The sequence below is a fragment of the Pholis gunnellus genome (assembly GCF_910591455.1).
Source record: "Pholis gunnellus genome assembly, chromosome: 15".
In the NCBI taxonomy this organism is placed as follows: domain Eukaryota; kingdom Metazoa; phylum Chordata; class Actinopteri; order Perciformes; family Pholidae; genus Pholis; species Pholis gunnellus.
In genome coordinates this window covers 1,649,367-1,669,036 of record NC_136542.1, presented here as the reverse complement: position 1 = coordinate 1,669,036, position 19,670 = coordinate 1,649,367, and the positions used below count along the sequence as shown (strand labels likewise).

The following is a 19,670-nucleotide window of genomic DNA, read 5'->3' as shown; positions in this document are numbered from 1 at the left end:
TGCTCCTCGTTTCATTTATCTCTATTATCTTTAATTTGTTCAGACGTAAATACTTCTGTATCTCATAATAATACAAGTTATTGAATAAGTGTGTGTGTGTGTGTGTGTTTTAAGTGTAGAGGGTGAGGCAGAGTGACGGGAGATGAAGGGCAGACGTGGTGAAGACGAGCGGCGGCTCACCTGCTCCACAGCGAGCTTCTTGCTGGGCTGTCCGGTGATGAACGGCTGCAACCTGCAACACAAACCACACAACACGCCGTCAACACACAGACACACACAAACGTGTGTTCATTAGGTTGTTGTGCTGCAGAAAATGAAGCGCGTTATTCACCAGGAAGCAGTCGTCTGTGTGTAGCTTTCATGAAGCTCTCAGAGTGATGATATTCATATTCCTACAGACATTAGAGGACAATCAAATCCTCCACAGTGCGAACGGTTCAGATTACGCTTTCTCATTCACACCAGTTTTCTCGTCCTTCATTTCCTCGTTTGTTGGAGTTCGCAGCCTGAAGGCGGCCGCTCCGTACGAGGCCGGCGACTAGAAGACACCGGAACGCAGCGCGTCGTAATCTTAATGGAATCCTTCGCCTCCATTGAGTCAACAATAGAATCCCGTCGTCGTGAATGTAACGACATGGATTTCTCATGTTATGGGGAGCAGAGCCGCGGTGGCTCTGATGATGATGATCAGTCCCGTCGGTGATGCCGACGCGTCTGCCCGGCTCATATATTGATTGTTTCATCTTAAACTGGCTGTGATAGATGAGTTCTGAGTGATTGTTTAAAGAAAACACTTTTTAATCCCTCAGACGGTTCAATGACGGGCACATTATAATAAATATTAACAATCCTCGTAGTATCAATAGTCATTAAGTATAACAATTACTTTTGACTCTTGCCACCTGCATGAGGAGCACAGCTGTGTGTTATTAGGGCTCCTTGCAGCCAGTATTATGATATATTTATATATATATATATATCTATATTCATTAGAGGATTCACTGTTGACACAATAAAGGTTGAGGATTTCATTTCGATCACTGCGGCTGCTCTTTGAGTCGCTCTGGGCTTCAGGCGACCGGCTCGAATAACAAACGAGTGAAATGAGACCAGAACTGTGACTGACAGGCAGACTGTCTGTCTGCGAGCACGATCTCTTCCCTAGACCGCCACAGAGAGATAATCAGCGATGAACGTACCACCGCCGGTAATTCCTCAGCAGCCGTCCCACCGGCTGGAATTAGCATCGTTCCAGGAGCCCCCCCCCCCCCTGCCCACCCGGTGCTGAGCCCTCCCTGGAGGGTTACAGTAAATGCACAACTCTCGCTGATAAGAGAGAGAGCGCGAGTGAGCTTTTAATTAATCTGCTTTAACCAGGGGGAAAGAGAGGGTAAGGAAAGAGGGGGAGGATGGGTAACATGCCATCTCCCCCCCCCCTCCTCCTTCTCCTCAAAGCTCATTAGAAAATCCCTGCCAGGCCGGCGAAACACTCCCCCGCTGAGAGGACTATTCAGGGCCCCGAGTACATGTGCTGGACTATACTCGCTCCCCTGGAGGAGGAGGAGGAGGAGGAGGAGGAGGAGGAGGAGGAGGAGGAGGAGGAGGAGGAGGAGGAGGAGGAGATGGGGAGGGAGGGAGGGATTAGAGGAAGGTAAGCAAACAAGCAGAGAGGTGAGGAAAAGGGTGAGGAGGAGGAGGAAGCACCGAGGAGCCAAGTGAACAAATAATAAGGTGGCCTGGCACTATGTAAAGAAGGGCAGAGGGTTCAAGGGAGCAGAGGAGGAGGCAAGGAGGTTACAAGGAAGTGATGGGGAAAGGGAGGAGGAGAGAAGGAGGAAGGTTTGGAAGAAGAAAAGATCGGAGGAGATGAGGGAAGGAATTCATTTTTTAGAGGAACTCTGACATTCAAAAGCCCGTTGAGCGATGACACGAGGATCAATAATCAATACGTGTGATTAACGGTGAAGTAAGCGGCTCCGAGCTGGAAGGTGTTTTAAATCACCAACATGTCATTGTTAATGAGACGTTGAAATAAACAGGAAATATTGAGATTATTTCGATCGTCAAGTTAAAGCTTGACGAGTTGTGACGGAATCATTTTGCATTCATTTGCTTTTTGGACAAAACAAGACTTTTGACATTTTATAGATCGAACTATTGATCCAACAGAACTCTACAGCCGACGATCACAAGAAAACTACAGAACTAATATGAACGTTTCATTTCTTAAAGCTGAAGCCACGTGTTGGTAACTGTACGTAGAAACATCCGTGTTTATCACACAAGGTTTCATTCACAAGTTCTTATTGTTGTTCACGACAAAGCGTTGTGAAATGAGGGTTCAACAGGAGAATCTATCTCTGGTCAACAGTGAGGAGGGGTCAGAGGTCAGAGGTCATTAAGAGATTAAAATAAGGATTACTCTCTACGGACGGCTGAGGTATCGTCCTCATCGTGCTGTAGCATTGTTAGCATTGTTAGCATGCTGAGGTTAGCATGTAGCTCCCAGTCAACCAACCGCGTCTGACTCTGCTGTTAGTTTGGGTTTCATTCACCATGTAGCGGGTTTGACATCTGGTTCAACATTGTCCTGGTTACTGAGGATATTTCACAACGATCTTTCCTTTGACAGATTTCAGCAGGAATGATCCTCGACGTGAGTAACTCATTTTAAAACCATCAGAAACAGCAATCACACAAACTGTGCAAAGCACAACTGAAACCGCTCCTCTTGTTCCGTATTACAAATGTTTTCATTTCTAATTCTCACACAGAGCCTCTGGAGTCTCTCACACAGACTTCATAATGAAACCAGTAGCTGCTGCATACAAACACACACAGATTCTCTCTATTTCCACACTTCATTCCCCGGTGGGTTCATTTCCTGCGTTGGAGCCATTTTCATATCAATAAAGCCGCCGCTGTCCTCTCGCAGCTCTTCTGACGGTGCAGCTCGTTGTCTCTTCCTGACGTCGTGATGCGGTTCAGCTCGTTAGCGTCGAGGTGAGACGAGACTCTCGCTGGTTTCAATCTCACTCGCTGTTTGTTTTGTTCTACTTCCCATCACGGCCTCTGTGTTTCAAATAGGCCGAGACAAACCAAAGTAAAGAGGGAATAATCTCATTATTCCTGCAATAATCTGATCAATGACGTGACGAGGAGGAAGAGGAGGAAGAGGAATAATCTGCAAACTGGGGGTTGAATGAAATTAGTGCTGCGATGAGCTCGGATGTAAATAAATGATGATAATAATCTGAGCGTCCAACTCGATTTTCCAGCTGGAGACTGGATCCTCCGAGACACACACACACACACACACACACACACACACACACACACACACACACACACACACACACACACACACACACACACACACACACACACACACACACACACACACACACACACACACACACACACACACACACACACACACACACACACACACACACACACACACACCTTCCTTCATTGCAATTAAATCAGGCATAATCACAATAGACCCACACACGCAACTGTGGTGCCCACTCATAGTTTCCCAGACACAAAAGCACACACACACACAAAATACACACGAGCATGCAGAGTTACACACACAATGCAGACACACACACACACACTCCCACAAATGAGAGTTGTGTCCATTCAGGCTGCAGTGCATTGTGGGGCTGGTGTGCAACTTGGCAGCAGGAGACGCAAATTCAGCCAAAAGAACCGATTGTGTTTTCTTCTCCTCTGGCCGGTCCACACTGACCCCATTTAGCGCACACACACACACACACACACACACACACACACACACACACACACACACACACACACACACACACACACACACACACACACACACACACACACACACACACACACACACGTCTGGATTATATAGATGATCATGTGCACACACACACACTCCTGTGCACTTACATTCAGAATCCCTCTTCTACTTCTACTATACTTGTGAGGACTTTCTATGGACGACCTTGTCGCACTGCATCACTCGATCCTCATCGTCCGAAGTAGAAGAAGCACCAACGACCCGGCGGTTACCGGAGGACCAGTTCCACCACAGAGGACGTGCGTCGCTCCATCACGGCTGTATTTAAAAAGGACACAACCAGCGTGTAACTTCCTACTTGACCTGGAAATTAATGTCATGCAAAGTCAAAGCGGAGAGGGAATATAATAAACGAGGGGAACGGTTAATGACTGAGATGATAAAGAAAAGTAAAAGCTGGAGTGAGAGTGAAGGTTTGTACCACAAAGACCAACCTAAGCCGGATCTCAGCGATCCTATCTGGAAAGCTGCTGCACGGCGCTGAGCGCTGAAGAGCGAGATGAGAGCGTTTTACACTTTATGAAAGAAAAAAGGTAAAAAATACAACTTTTCTGTTGGTAAAATATTTAAATTTAAAGCTTGCTTTGCAATTACAAAAGGAGGAAGATCATCATCATGGTTCCAGAAATATAAACGATAAAGACCCCAAACGTGTTTGAGTCCACCACCACCAACAGCTGTCACATTAGTTCTTATAGGAGCCAGGCTAGCCGTTTCCCCCCGCTTCCAGTCTTTATGCTAAGCTAAGCTAACCACCCCCCGCGAGCTCTCGCTCCAGACGCACAGACGTGAACTCGGCAAATCTCCCACCGACAAGCTCTGCCCCGTCAGGACTGCAACAAGCAGACAAGTGTAATCACAGCGCGTTGTTCAGACGTCTCCCGTTAAAGGACTTCTATCGTTCGTGTCAAAGAGGCTCGTTAAGAAAATCACCACTTTCACATTCTAACTCCCTAACAACCTGGAGGGGTTTCCATCACACACACACACACACACAGGGCCATATTTAATAACCCACTAACCCATCCGTGGCCGTTTGATGGGAGCTGTGACATTTCTCCAGATGGATGGGATTTCTGGGTCATTTAGCGCCCGGCTGCGCACTGCGGCGCCGTGTTCGTCCTCCGCAAGATATTTTTGGGGACCGTGACTGGTCTTGTGAACAGAGATTAGCCATTCATTGAGACGGGGGGGCTCTAAACGGCTGTGGGCTAAACACACACACACACACATTAATTAATGGGAGATAGTGTGACAAGGAGGGCGTGCAGTGCAGTTTTCTGACGGAGGGAAACGAAAGCTTGAGACAGAAAGAGCGTTTCATAAAGTATCGCAGTGTGAAGAGGCAGAGTTGACTGTGTGTGTGTGTGTGTGTGTGTCGTCACAGGCCGGTGGCATGACCAGAGGGGAGGATCACAGTGTTACACACCACTAATCACACAAATGGGGAGGATCACACGCTATTATAAAAACAAACACACACACACACACACACACACACACACACACACACACACACACACACACACACACACACACACACACACACACACACACACACACACACACACACACACACACACACAACCTCGAATTGAACTTCGGCCTAAAGAAATTAAGTTAGAGGAAAAAAAAACATTTAAAACGGAATAAAAACAAAAAGCAGATAATTGCCGGCTTTGATGTTTCCAACTTCATGAGCCGTAAATGAGGAAAAAGTTCCCTCAACCCTTTTCTGTTCCGTTCTTTGAAGTAGAATGATATCTCTGTTCTACACATAGAACACAATGAAACTGAATATAAAATGTAGCTTCTTCACAAGAGGGCTGAAGAGATGAAAGGACTCAAAATATAGAGAAATAAGAACATGATTTAAAGAATAAAATATGCTAATTAGCATACAAATAAAATACTGCTTTAAAATATGAAAAAGTATGAGGACACACCTTTTGTTCCAATGAAGGGACTTCTAAAAGACGCTCTAAATGAAATGAGTCTACGCTCCTTAATGTCCATCATCGCGTGTATTTAAATACATGTTTGTCTCCGGGGAGGACTGAGGCAGTTCATTCTGGTGCTCCATAGCAACAGCAGCAGCTATTACCGGCGACTTCCCACAAGCATCTGTTAAGTGCTGCTTTTAAAAGACGAGGTGCCTGCTGGGTACGCACCGCACACCTCCATCTCTTCAGGTACCATGGAAACTAAATGGACCTTCCACACTTCAGCTGTAACACACTCCATCACAGGTTTATATCCGTTACATTCATCACTGGAACCTAAATTCTGCTGCACAACAGTCCTCTGCTAATCGCTCGTCCCATCTGCAGGCCGTGCAGAAGATATCTAGAGAGGTTCAGACCTTCATCTCCCTCCCAAACACAAGAGTTGGCTCTCACTCGATCCTCCCCGACAGTAAAGACGGCGGCGACGATAAACAGAACAGTGATTTATTCATCTCGTATCGTGCCTCGCTTTAGGGGATCAGAACATTGCCGGTGCGGACTTACTCTGCAGTGCAACGGATGGCACGACAAAGGCCATAATGTGGCCTGCAACAGTCTAGAAAGGCTCTTTTTTTTCTGTTAGTTGTTGATCACTTGCGGCCCCTACCGGCCCTTTAAGAGAAGTGAGGAGTCAGCTATGCTATAAAACGCTCAATAAAACTTGTTTTTTCAAAAGGGAAAATTGCCGCAACCACAAGAAGTACTCGAGCATTCAGTCATAAAAGAGCACCGAAAATATTGAGTTGATGGGTCCAGCAGTGTGTGAGATTAGCTGTGGACAGACAGAGACATAACCGAACACATGGTTTCCCTACAGGCTTGTGTCTGGCAGAGATCAAAATAGTAGCACACTAGTGTGTAAACTTTAAAATATCTGTTCAATGTGACGTGTTACTTTGAAGCCTCCAGCGAGAGGTCAGAGGTCAGGCTACAGGAGCTGATGCAGCAAACATAAATCCAGCGGTTGGACGTCCGAACCCCTCCACGCTGTGAGAGGTTCAAACAGAAAGACAAAAAGAGAAGGAAAGAGCTTTAATCAATCAACTGAAGAAAGGCGCAGAGCATCGAGCCGTCGTCGTGTCAAATATTGTGCCGTTTTATGACAAAATCTGTAGAAAATGATTGTGAGAATTTCAGAGCAATCACCGAAATGAATGTGGAGTCATGTGTGTGTGTTCACCTGATCAATAAGAGTCCAATGTTGTCTCTCTTTTAGCTCCGTTTTTTGGTCTCCACCTTAGAAAAGTGTCTCTTTAGCTGCTAAACGCTCCGCTGTGTTCAGCAGCTAGTCGCTAACTGAGTCCGTCTGCTGCTGAGCAGGTCGTGAACCAGAACAGAGAGATAAACAATGAGCTGAAACTCACTATGACGCGCCGTAAAGCTGATAATTCTCCGTCACATTTTCACTTTGTCATTTGATGCATTGCTTCATTATGCTTTATGTAACTAGAGCTTAACCGTTACGGTAGAAACGGCAGCAGCGAGTCCTGCGTAGTTTGGGGATAAATTGACGTTTCGGGTCGGGAAAAACGTTGCTTTAAATTATGCAGACATTCTTAAAACTTTATCAAAAGGAGGCGAGCATTTTAAAGTTGTAAGCCCTCCCTGTGGGACGAGTTTTCCCACCATCAGCAGGAAGTCTCCCGTTAGTATTCGAGCCCTCGCTCCAGACTTTCCTCGGCTCAGACTCACTTCATCGGATGTTCTTCTTCTCCTCGTTTCACTTCCCTGCAGACTTGTGTTCGTGTCGTCTCCCCGAGTGACCCGGGTTACTGTCTGCATGATCACATGTGTTCTTTGTCCTCAGTAAAGCACTTCAGTCCTGTGTCTTCAGAGCCTTTTGTCAACACGGCGGCTGTGTTAATGATTTTCTAGTGAAGGCAGATGTTTTCTCCCGTTCATCGTCATTCAGGTTTGACTTCATCTCAGTTTACTGATGAATATTTTATCTTCTCGACTATGGCGTCCACCTCATCAAACAAATATAAATCTAAAATATATATGCTGTGTAAATCAACTTGTGTAGTTTAGGTCACACACAAACCAGTAAAAACATTGAGTGGATGACTCTGGCAGCATAAATATAATAAATAGTAACAAAGTATCACGTGTGGTCTCGGTGGGATTCAAACCTCCGGGAGCTTCAGCAGCTACCTTTCACAGTGTGGAGCTCTCAGCTTCCTGCGTGACAGCAGCGATTAATCTGAGCTCAGTGGGAGGAGTCAAGTGACTGGTGGAGGTCGGAGGTCAACCGGCCGTCAACCGAGCCGACGGCGGCAGACCTCGGTCTCCACGGAGACCGCTTACAGCAGCAGGGAGTGGCTCCGGACGCGCAGTCAGAGCTCAGCGCGCGACGCTGCCGCCGCGAATAAATCACTCCCCGAGGAAACACACACGTACGTACACACACACGTACACGCACGCACACACACACACACACACACACACACACGCACGTACACGCACACACACACACGCTGCTGCAGGCCACCTCCAGATGAAGCTGGTCTGAGTTTCTCCTGCAGCCTCATGTTGCAGAAAAATCCTCCATTTTTTTAAATGTCTGAGTTTTGTTTTGCTCATTTTTTTGGGGCGTCCTAGCAGCAGCGAATGGTTAACATGCAGAAGTACTCGGATCTTCTACTTAAATATAAGTGGCAATAATACAGTGTAAATATACTCTGTTACAAGTAAAAGTATCAAAGTAAGTCTTTGCATCAAACTAAACTTAACAGTAGTTCACTGCAGGCAGGAAGAGGAGCCTCGTGTTCTGCTCTTAAGCTGAATCTCCTCCTCAGCTCCTACTCGTCCTCCATCGTGTTGTCACGGTGTCACGCGGTCACTGGTCAGCCTTTGAACACCAAGTTCACGACGTGAAGTCACTCATCGGTTTGTGGACTGACGTTTCGAAGCCTCGAGTTCGGCGATTCGGCCGTCGCCATCTTGTAGTTATTTGTAGTAAAAAGACTAAAACTGTGTGTTGTCTTCGGTCACCTTCACTATAAAGACACATCAAGGTCTCGCTCTCCTTCACTGGGCACTGTGTATGAAATGTCTGTTGACTTGTGGAATTAATGGGTTTATGAATTCACCAACACTAACTCTTTGAGCACACACACTGTGAGCACATACAGGCTGGTGTACAGATGGTAAAGAGATGTGCATTTAATAAAGAGCCTCTAGTTTGGTTCAGAATCTTTCCAAAAGACACGTTGAAACACGCGGACAGGAGGAGCCGGGGATTCGAACCGCTGACCTCCCGATTACAGGACGACCTGACCTGAGCCACGTCCGCCCACGACGGGTGACAAGAGAAAGTAACAAAGTGTCGTCGACTCGTCTCCTGATCTCTACCAGAGGAGATGAACGCCGAACAGATATCATCTATAAATCCTCATTTCCATATAAATGCCATTTGAACGTTATTTTGTTCACTGTGATGATGAATAATCGGAATATTAGACGCACGTTACTGCAAAATTGCTCGACTACGAACAACCTTCACCAGCATCAGAGACATGGATCCCACTTCAACACGTAGTCCAACAACTCAAACTGGCAACAGATTATAACGTTTTGCTTTACCGTGTCATTATTCTACAGCCATTACATTTACTTAATAATGACATCATCGGCGTTAAGATTGGTTTCCAATAAGCCTCGTTTTCACTCTACGGTTCTGTCGTGATCGCCAGAAAAATAAATTATGGCACAAAGTGAGTCAACCATTGAGCAACCAAAACAGGAAGAGGATAGCGCTTTTGTTTCCCCCGGTAGCCAACGGTAGATATCAAAAGTTACCAATGAAAATCAGACTAAGTTCATTACAGTCACGATCCCCAGTAGAGGAGATGACGGACGACCAAGTGCCAACCTCCGGTTCATGAAAAGTGAAGCCGATGCTTCATGTCTTAAAGCTCCATTCTCTCTAGTGTCCACCAGGGGGCGACTCCTCTGGTTGTATAGAAGTCTATGAGAAAATGACTCTACTTCTCTCTTGATTTATTACCTCAGTAAACATTGTAAACATGAGTTTATGGTCTCAATCTCTAGTTTCAAGTCTTCTTCAATACAGCATGATGTTCATTTAGTAAATGATGGTCCATTTAGAGTCACACAGACCATAAAGCAGGGGATGCTTTAGGGGCGGGGCTACACAGTGATTGACAGGTCTCTAACACAGAGTTGTCCGAGTTTTTGTCTTACAACTTTAACCTTTTCAGAGTTTGTTTTTACTCATTGGTAGTTAATTGTAACATTTGAGTTGCCTAAAAATGTCTTATTCAGCGTTCAGTTGTACTTCCTCAAACAAGATGGCGACATAAAAAATAAACCTGCAGTCCACAAACCAATGGGTGACGTCACAGTGACTACAACCACTCCTTATACACGGTCTATGGGAAACAAAATGAAAGTAGCTACCACGAGCTCCAAAAGTCACTTAAAGTCGCCAGATGACATCACACGCTCATTTGCATATCGGTGCCGTCTTTGCGAATACATTAACATTAAGCTTAGCGGTTGAGTCGGTTGCAGCGAGAGGAGAGACCTCCTGCTGTTGGCTGTGATTACATGAATGAATTACAATATAATATCTTTTTGACGATTTTTATTGCTTTTTGGCTGATGGTCTGAATAAGCCGCTACATCTTGTTGGCTCTGAGGAAACAGGAAAGTGATCCGGTTGTCTTTGCGACAGCAACAATAATTCCACTTGGTTGTCTCATGTAAATCCACCTTAAGTGCAAATGAAAGTATTAAATTGCATCAAGATAGGAGGCTTTTCTTCCTGCCAACTACTAACTAGCAAAGACAGATTCCTTTGTTTTTCTGTTCCAGGAACATTTTGACTCGTTTCTCTTCTATTCCGCCTCTTTTCCCGTCAACATTTTAGGATAAATTCCCTCTGCTTTCATCTCTTCCTTCCCGTCTTCCCTCTTGAACTCAATCACTCATCTATTCAACATACTTTCATGACAACTAAAGCACACGCGTTCACTTTCATCTCTTCCTCGTCTGTCCTGCCCTTCAGGCTTCAGTAAAGCTTCACGACTCTCTGTTGGCCGATCCAGACTTCCCGCTCTGCATCGCGGGGTTCAGACTAGGACAGACGTACTGGAGCTGCTGCTCCATCATGTCCTCCTCAGCTCGAACTTGCACTTACCTTAAAAATAAAAAACGGTGTGTTTTTATCTTACAGAGACGTCAAACCACAAAACTTTACACCCCTCTCTCCCATCTATTAATCTCAGCCTCCCCATCCGGTCTCACTTTCTATCCTTTCACTCCCGTCTGTCTCACCCTCCCTCCCTCCCTGCCTCCCTCCCTCCCTCATCCACTCCGCCACGACTCTCTCTGTTAGGCTATCAGTCTCTGCCGGGCTTAGCGGCTCGTTCCTAATCAGCTTACTGCCAATGAGACTAAGCCTGAGCTGAAAAGGCGATTGAGGGAGGCAGTTTAGCCACTGGCTGACAACTGGCAATAGCTGGGGGGGGGGGGGGGATGGTGTCAATAAAACTTAGCGGGGAAGGGGAATAAAATATTTTAAAATAAATGAAACTAATACATCATCTTGGGGATTTTTAAGAGAATGGAGCCCGACTTGAGAGTGGAGATAGGGAGAGGACAAAGGAGGAAGTATCTCAGTGCGTTTGGGTGTTAAAGCGCGTTCCTCCGGGTGGAAAGTCTTCAGCTGCTAAGCCGCCGCCGCCGCGGCGGCTCCGCGAGGCCGTGAACTACCACAATAGTATCAACTCTTATAGTGTCAACATTTTCGGTCGCTGGCTGGGCCGTTTCTTTTTTCTTCTTCGTGGCTAAGCCGTGGATAAAAACTGGGATGTTTTCCAAATGGCCCAGTTTCTAAAGAGTTCCCCCTTTTTCGACAAATCCAGCCCTGGCTGTCCCATTAGTTACAGTGTGAGCCGCGCTGGAGAACAAAGGTTTGGCCGTTGAAAAGCTGTTTGGATAAAAAAAAAAAAAAGGCTGCAGAAGGGAAAAGCTGCCGTCGCTGCTAAGCGAGCAGAGCCGGATGTCCAGAATCAAAGAGGTGCTCTCATTTCTCTGTGTTTTCATGAGGAATGGGTTCGTCTGAGGAGGGGGGGGGATTAAATATGTGAGAGCATCTCTCCGGATGAGAGTGGAGGCTGAAAGACCAGGATGTAAATGTGCTTCATTTAACATGCGACCAGCAGTGGGATTTCTTCAGAAGCCTCTGGCATGTACCAACTAGCATATCATAGCATTACTGGACAGATTTGTGAGGCAAAATACTAAAAAGTACCCAAATCACTGTGGAGCGGAGCTCATGTTAACATTCAGGACCCAACGCCGCGCTTTCTCTCTCCGTCTCTTTAAACACATTCCTGCATATGAATGCAGAATCTGAAGCCAACGGGGGAAGATTTTGGTAATTGGACGTGTGTTCTGGTTTACGTTTGTAGGAACTAACACCAGCAGCAGAAATAGAAGACGAGGGAACAAGCAGACGGCAACGTTCGGTTCTAAAAAGTGAAGTCAATGCTTCATGTGTTAAAGCTGCATTCTCTCTAGTGTCCACCAGGGGGCGACTCCTCTGGTTGTATAGAAGTCTATGAGAAAATGACTCTACTTCTCTCTTGATTTATTACCTCAGTAAACATTGTAAACATGAGTTTATGGTCTCAATCTCTAGTTTCAAGTCTTCTTCAATACAGCATGATGTTCATTTAGTAAATGATGGTCCATTTAGAGTCAAACAGACCATAAAGCAGGGGATGCTTTAGGGGCGGGGCTACACAGTGATTGACAGGTCTCTACCAGAGACGTATACGGCGTCTCTACGTCAGTCCTCAGTCCTAATATGGTCACTTCCTGTTCACTGGTTGCAAAAAAAACTAGATGGCGACGGCCAACAGGCCAAAATCGAGGCTTCAAAACGACAAACCAACGGATGGAGAAAAACTAAGTCTTCTTCAAGAAGTGAAGGTAACACGAGGTGAGTAGCTGTTATACAAATGGTCACTTTGTGGCAAGTAAAGATGTGAGCTTTACAAATAACCTTGACCACATGTAGGAACTCATTTGGTCTCAAAAATTGCCAAGTCAGCTTTCTAAAACGAACAACCGGCAAACACGTAATTCCTGGAAAGCTCTTGTTTTTGCTGAAACAAGCTTTTAATCTCATCAGCAATACGTGGCTCGGCTGGTGGAGAGAGTGTGTGTGTGTGTGTGTGTGTGTGTGTGTGTGTGTGTGTGTGTGTGTGTGTGTGTGTGTGTGTGTGTGTGTGGGTCTCCGTCCGTCTGTTTGTCTGCTAACCTACACTAGCATCCAACGGGTCATTGGTCACAGTTTGCAAGGGGGAGGAGAAGGAGGGGGGGGGGGGGGGGATCAGAGGCTTACAGGGAGGGGCTGCAAACCACAGACAAATTACACACCCTCCCCTCACACAGCTGGTCGCATCACAAGGAAAAACATCCTCCTCCATCGAGAGCACCGGGCAGGAAAGTACGACACACACACACACACACACACACACACTGCAGTCCGACCCCCTTTTCCTTCACTGCGGCTGGAGATTTAACTCAGTTTTTCCTGTTTCTGTAAAGTTTTTTTTTCCCAACGCTCGGATGACTTTTTGACTTTCTCATGACACCTGCTCTGACAGGCTGAAAAAACCCCCGAATGGGAAGTATTTCCTTTATTTTCTCCCCTCGGCCGTGGAGAAGCGGCGTCAACATCTGGCCAGAGAACTGCTGAGCGCTCCAGTTTGAGCCGACTTTACATTTCTGGAAAAGTCAACACAGACCAGAGAGGTTGCCCCCGACTCCTCCTCCTCCTCCTCCTCTCCGAGGAGAAAAAAATATGCAGAGAGGAATTCTTTTTATTTATTTCTAAAAACAGATGAGGAGGGTGTGGGGGGGGGGCTTTGAACGGGCGAAGAACAGATGAAGAAGCAGAGGAGGGAGAGGAGAAAAAAAATATCACTGGAGGGCAATTATCTGGGCTATTTCTGGAAGACTGCTTTTCCATCCTCCAGTAGGGACGGAGGGAACAGGGAGGGTCTGTTTGGCAGCTGGCTGCAGGAGGTGGAGGGAGGAGAGACAGAAGGAGGAGGAGGAGGTGGTGGAGGGAGGAGGGGTAGAAACAGAAAGAAGGAGAAGTGAACGGGACGTTTGAAAACTAAAAGACTGTCCAGTGCAGTGAGTACAGCAGGGGTGAGAAGGGCTGAGTCAGTAGGAGTGAAAGATGAAGACAAGGGGAGGAAGGGAGGGAAGGAGGTGAAGTGTGACGCAAGGACGAGATAACAGAGAGGAGAGAGCTGCAGGCCGGAGCTTTGAAGGCCGGTCAGCAGCAAGTCAAGACTCTAAGTTGAGGGAAAAAAAGACAAATTGACAAAAGAGGGGATGAAGATGATCGGAGTTCAAACAGGAAATACGTTCTCGGAGACAATGAACTGAGAAGTAGATAATCTGAGGATGCGAGACGATCACAGGACAAGCTGAAGAAACACTGGACCTCTCAGAGACGATAAAGGTCACTTCTTATGGTGAAGACGAGACGACACAGTACACACCAACCTTACAGCTGCACATCAATATGTGAATAAGAACAATGGATCAAAGGACCAGCGTGATGTAAAAGGTGTTTCTCATCGTCTCAAGTTCCCCTCAACTCAACGGAGCGTTTTTAGCTTCCTTCAGCTCGTCGTCGTGTTTTTGTTGATGTCGTTTGTAACAAAAGGAGCTCTAGTAAACCTCTGTAACCAGTCAGAGAGCAGCTGGTGAACACAGAGGAGCTTTGAGCAGATAAAGAGACGGATCTCTGTCTCAGGGTTTAAAGGGAACCAGACCAGAGGTGGAAACTTCTGAACTGTAGATTGAGTAAATGAGCAGCTGCTCCTTCAATCTGAAGACTTATTAGAGGCCAACAAGCAGCGCAATAATACCACCGTACACCTCTGAAGGTTACAGTACGACGGCAACACTTTGGTCAGAATTACTGAAATGTGAAATATGTCGACTAAATTCTGATCAGTGCGTCAAACATCCGGACCGCTCAGCTCGTCTGTGGAGACAAAGCCCAACATGGAGGAGCAGTACGTGGAACAAACTCATCCTCAACTATCGGTCGAACCCGACTTTAGCTTGTTTGTATTTTCTATTCATTGTATTTAAATGTGCTTTTATAATGTGTTTCTTTTGCACTTCGGCTTCTGAAACGTGCTTTATAAATTTATAAATTTATAAATTTAAAATTTATAAATTTATAAATAAACTTGTCTTGTGAGTTTAGGTGGACGTTTGTGCTAAATGTGAAGAAATGCATCAGGAAACGGACCTGATGCATTAGTGTAGAAGTCTTTGTATTATCTGCCTTCTGTTGTGCAACCCTGTAATAATGAAAATCAATGATCCTTGAATCAAATATTCACTTTCTCACAGATTCCAACTTTTCACATCAGCTCAGCAGACTTCTTAACTTCGACCAGACGTCACAAACATCCTCTCGCTCCAGTAAACAGCTTCTCTAGATGCTCGTAAACCTCTATCACCCAAAAGAAGTCCGTCAAGCCTCCAGTTCATGTAATCTACTGAATGAAATCCTCTGACCTTTGAAAACAATCAGTAAAGTAACATCTTCCCGTTCACTCAACCTGCAGCTCATTCTCAAAGTCCCGTGATCAGACTCGTCCCAGTCAAGTGAGGCTAATTCGCACCATGTTTTTTGGTAAAGTGCAAACACTTGAGCGGAAGGAGATCAAAAGAAGAGATGAAAGACACAAAGAAGAAGAAAAGAAAAGGCAAAGAACTCGTTAGTTGCAAAAAGCCCAAAGCGAGAGCGGACCTGATGGTGCAGATACAACGAGCCCGGAGCTGCTGCTGAGGGCTTTACACTGAGCGACACGCCGAGGATTAGAGGAGGAGGAGAATAGAGGAGAGAGGAGGACAAAACCAAAAAAAAGTCAAGATAAAGAAAGTGTGAAGAAGACCGGGACGGATGTAGAGCAGAGAGAGAGAGACAGAAGGAAGACGGGAACTAAAGTGAGAGGAAATGGAGGGGAAAGAACAAGAAAGCAATAAGAGACACAGAGAGAGGACGGTGAAGGAAAGGTGGGAGGTAAATGGGGGGAGAGATAGAGAAAGTGATGGAAAAGAGAGAGCGAGAGTGCGAGAGCACTTTTCTAGAGTAGAAGAAATGACGGCAGCAGGATTGTTTTTAGGAATTGCTTTTTCAGGTGGTCGCCTGAAGCTGACAACAGATCTCGAGATCACTGGAAGATACAAACACTTCGACATCTTCTCTTCAAAAGGACCATTTTCACCAAAAGTTTCTGATGTCTTGAAGGCAGAAAGACCGCGTATGGGCCGTTTACTAAAATCATACTAAATATCCTTAAAAGACGCGTTAGCGGTTTGATTTACGGCGCAGTCTGCAGAGAGAGAAATGTGCTCTCTACACCTCACGACACAAAAACTCATCAAAGACCAGGACCCCCACCGACTCAGACTCTCACATCAACACATTCCAAGTCTTCATGATGTGACGTTCTCAAGTGGATTTTAAAATCCTCTCATGCTGTGTGATGTCAACAGATTCCCAGAGCTGCTGGTTGTTTTTTTTTTAAATAATCTTCGTGAGAACTAAATTTGCAGCAACTGAAATCAAAAGGACTTACAAAGAGTAACGGGACCTCTGCAGGTCAAGCACGCTGAGTGTTTGACGGATTATGTGTTTGACGACGTGAAGCAGAGCAGAAATACAGTAGAGTTAAATAAACAAATAAAGATCGAAGTTAAACACGAGATAGGTGATTAATTAGAGTGTCTTTAGTTTGACTTTTGTGATGCATTTTAAGAGGGGGAAGTGCAAGAGAAGAAGAGAAAGACTCCGGGCTGGTCTTCAGCGACGAGCATCCACAAGAGCAAAAACCCTGGAGCGGAGAGGAGGGAGGCCGGACCACAATGCCTCAGTGTAGCCCCCTCAGCGAGGCCTCAGAACAAGGCACAATGCCCACACTTGTCAGCAGGCCTTCTCCTGCACGTCCATAGGTCTCTCTCCCTCTTTCTCTCCCTCTTTTTTTTTAATAACCAGCACAACAACCTTTTCAGGGGCCCGGAGCAACGGTCTGCTCCTCCACCGCCGGGAGCCTGAAAGAGACCATTCTGTCGCTCAACGGTCGCCGTTTGAGACGCCTTTTTGTCCGTTTCTCATTCCAGCGCTACGAGCGACATGCTACGAGAGAATGGGGTCGATTATCACCATCTTGTTGCCTCGCGAGGCCTCGGGGCATTTCCTCCTGCTCCTAATGGCTCCAGGGTAGCGCTGCTGCTGAAACACAAGCGCAGGGGTCTGACAACATTGTTGTGCATCCAACGCCACAAAGTGCAGAGTTCAGCAATTTGTGTTAAATGGATTTTTTTTTCCATTCAGGAAGAAAAAGAATGAAAGAAAGTGCAGAATGAATGATTCACAACAGCGACGCCGATGAATGATTCATTGACGAGAGACGGGAACGCGTCGTTTAAAAATTCAAACGGGTCGAAACACTCCGGGAGAGAGCGTCCATTCTTAAAAACACAACAGCAGACGGGTCTCGTAACGGGTCTTCAGACGGATGAAAGCCAAAACAATGAAACCGGAGATGCTCCTTCATTCATGGAGGAGATGCAGCGGCCATTAGCCAACTGGAGCGGCTCAAATCCAGCAGCCTCTCTCAGCTCCGATGGCCTCCGTCGCTTGTTGTTGGTTTGGTTTCGTGGCAAAGCTCCTCCTCAAAGTTCACAACAGACGTGGAGGGTTAGCACTGCTGAACGCATCACAGTTCAAACCTCAGAGTTCAGTCGCTCTCTGGACTCGAGAGTGTTCTCTCCTTTATGCAACGAACGATTCTTTTCATCAACGGTGGTTCAGTGTGCAGGATTTAGCTGTGCCGCTCTGCAGCTCACGTTAAACTACAGTTCCACGAGCGCGTAGAGAACTACGGTGGCCTCAGTGTTTGGTTTGTCCGTTCTGGGCTACCGTAGAAAACATGGTGGACTCTGCTCCCTGTGTAGATATGAAGGGCTCATTGTAAGAGAACAAAAACAAGGATTCTTAGTTTCAGGTGATTATGAACCAATGAAAACATAGTTATGAGTATTATGTTCCGTTTCTGCCAACAAGTGTAATGGTAAAATATATTCTAGTATATTGGGATGTTTTGGAAGATGGGTGTTCTACTGAGGGGAAGGTACGAGATGCAGATAAACACTGCATTCCTACAGAGGTGAATCAGGTCATAAAACCTAGGTCCTGTTCTCCAGTGTTGATGTTTACATGCACACTAAAAGGAGAAACAGGGAACCACTGTTTCCTGTTTCTGCATGAACTGACCCCCAGTTGATCGCACCTGGAGATAACAGATAAGGAGCAGAAACAAATCAACCCATGTCCAGAGACCCTATACTCCCTTTTTGTGAGGTCACTAAAGGCGTGACCTTTTGTATGCATAAAACATGATGTGCCTTGTATTTCTTTGACAGTGGTTTGCACAGTTCACTGAGATACGTGTCTGTGTGCCCACTCTCCTGCTTGCAAGCATTAAATTGACACAATACTTTGAGCATTTATCAGACTCTGTCTATTTAATCAACTCTTATCCCGCATCTACATAGAAATATTCCACAACACAAGTCCCCTGAAATGCGACACACTGGCCCTTTAATCTGCCGATGATTAATCGTTTAGTCTATAAAACATCGGAAAGATTCTATATTTAATATTTGTTTTGGGGTCAACACGATTTCAAAAGTTACATTTGTCGGCTAAGTTATCCTTTTTAAAAAGAATCTTTGTTAAAGAAGACCTTATTGACAGAAAGAATAAAACCAATATCACGTTTCAACAGTAGCTCGTGTCTTTGTCAAGTCGAATGTCTTGTTTTAGAGAAAAGTGGAACTCGTCCAGTCGATGCATTGGATCTCTCCACTAATGCAGAACGTGTCAGATTCCATACTTAAAAATGAGATTGTGATCTTCAGATGATTCATAGTGCAGCTCCATCATGATGGAGACGTGGAGGAGGCCCCTTCAAAATAAAAGCGTTTTCATTTAGTCGTCCGGGCTCTCCCGTTACGGTCCGTCCTTCAGCGTCGTCACGAGGATGAATGAGACACTCGAGCAGCAGGATGCAGATTAAAGCCTCATCAGACAGACACACACTCTGCTGCTGGAGTGTCCTCGAGCAAGACGCCGCACCGCACCCTGCCAGCTCCACCCGGCCCAGGCCGACCTCTGACCTCCCTGTGGACTCCGATCAATGGAGCGTCACATTACCACCTTCTAAACGGGGAGTGCTGTAATGTGTCATAATCTGAGTCATCAATCATCAGGACGAGGAAGAGTGTGATGTCGTTCCCCTGAGACGGAGGCTCTCTACTGGCTGTGGTCCAGAATCTGAGGTTTCTCAAGTTCATTTTCTGCTTCTTTAGTTCTTTTCAGTTTATCTGTTATGTTGTATTTTCCTCGTGTTTAAAGTGACGAGGATGAACTTCCAATTTGTGTTGATTTTGTGTTTCTGAGGCTTATTTCTTCCCATTTCTTTGATTTTCTGTTTTGTCTTAGAGGTTTTTTCCGTGCATATTTCCTCAGTATTCATTATTTTGTAAATCTTTTTTAGATGTTTGTATTTTCAGGGTTTGTAGTATCAATAAACATCCGTTTTATTTTCCGTTGTTTTCTGTCTGTTTCTTTCTTTTTGGTCCTATTTCTCTGTTTTTCATTTTCTACTGTCTGTTTTTTCAGTTGTCTGTAATAACAGAAACTTCCAATGAATCGCTGGCTGGTTTAAAAGGCGGATAACAGA

The 19,670-nt window shown here is 45.7% G+C and overlaps 1 protein-coding gene across 1 annotated transcript in view; it reads right to left on the bottom strand.

The window, feature by feature from the left end:
- LOC306707777 (transcription factor IIIB 90 kDa subunit-like) overlaps positions 1 to 19,670 on the bottom strand; it is a 79,869-nt gene that overhangs the window by 10,007 nt on the left and 50,192 nt on the right. The window contains exon 17 of the mRNA XM_079175385.1: positions 181 to 232. Coding sequence (XP_079031511.1) covers positions 181 to 232 — 52 coding nt within the window. The remainder of the gene's footprint in view (positions 1 to 180; positions 233 to 19,670) is intronic.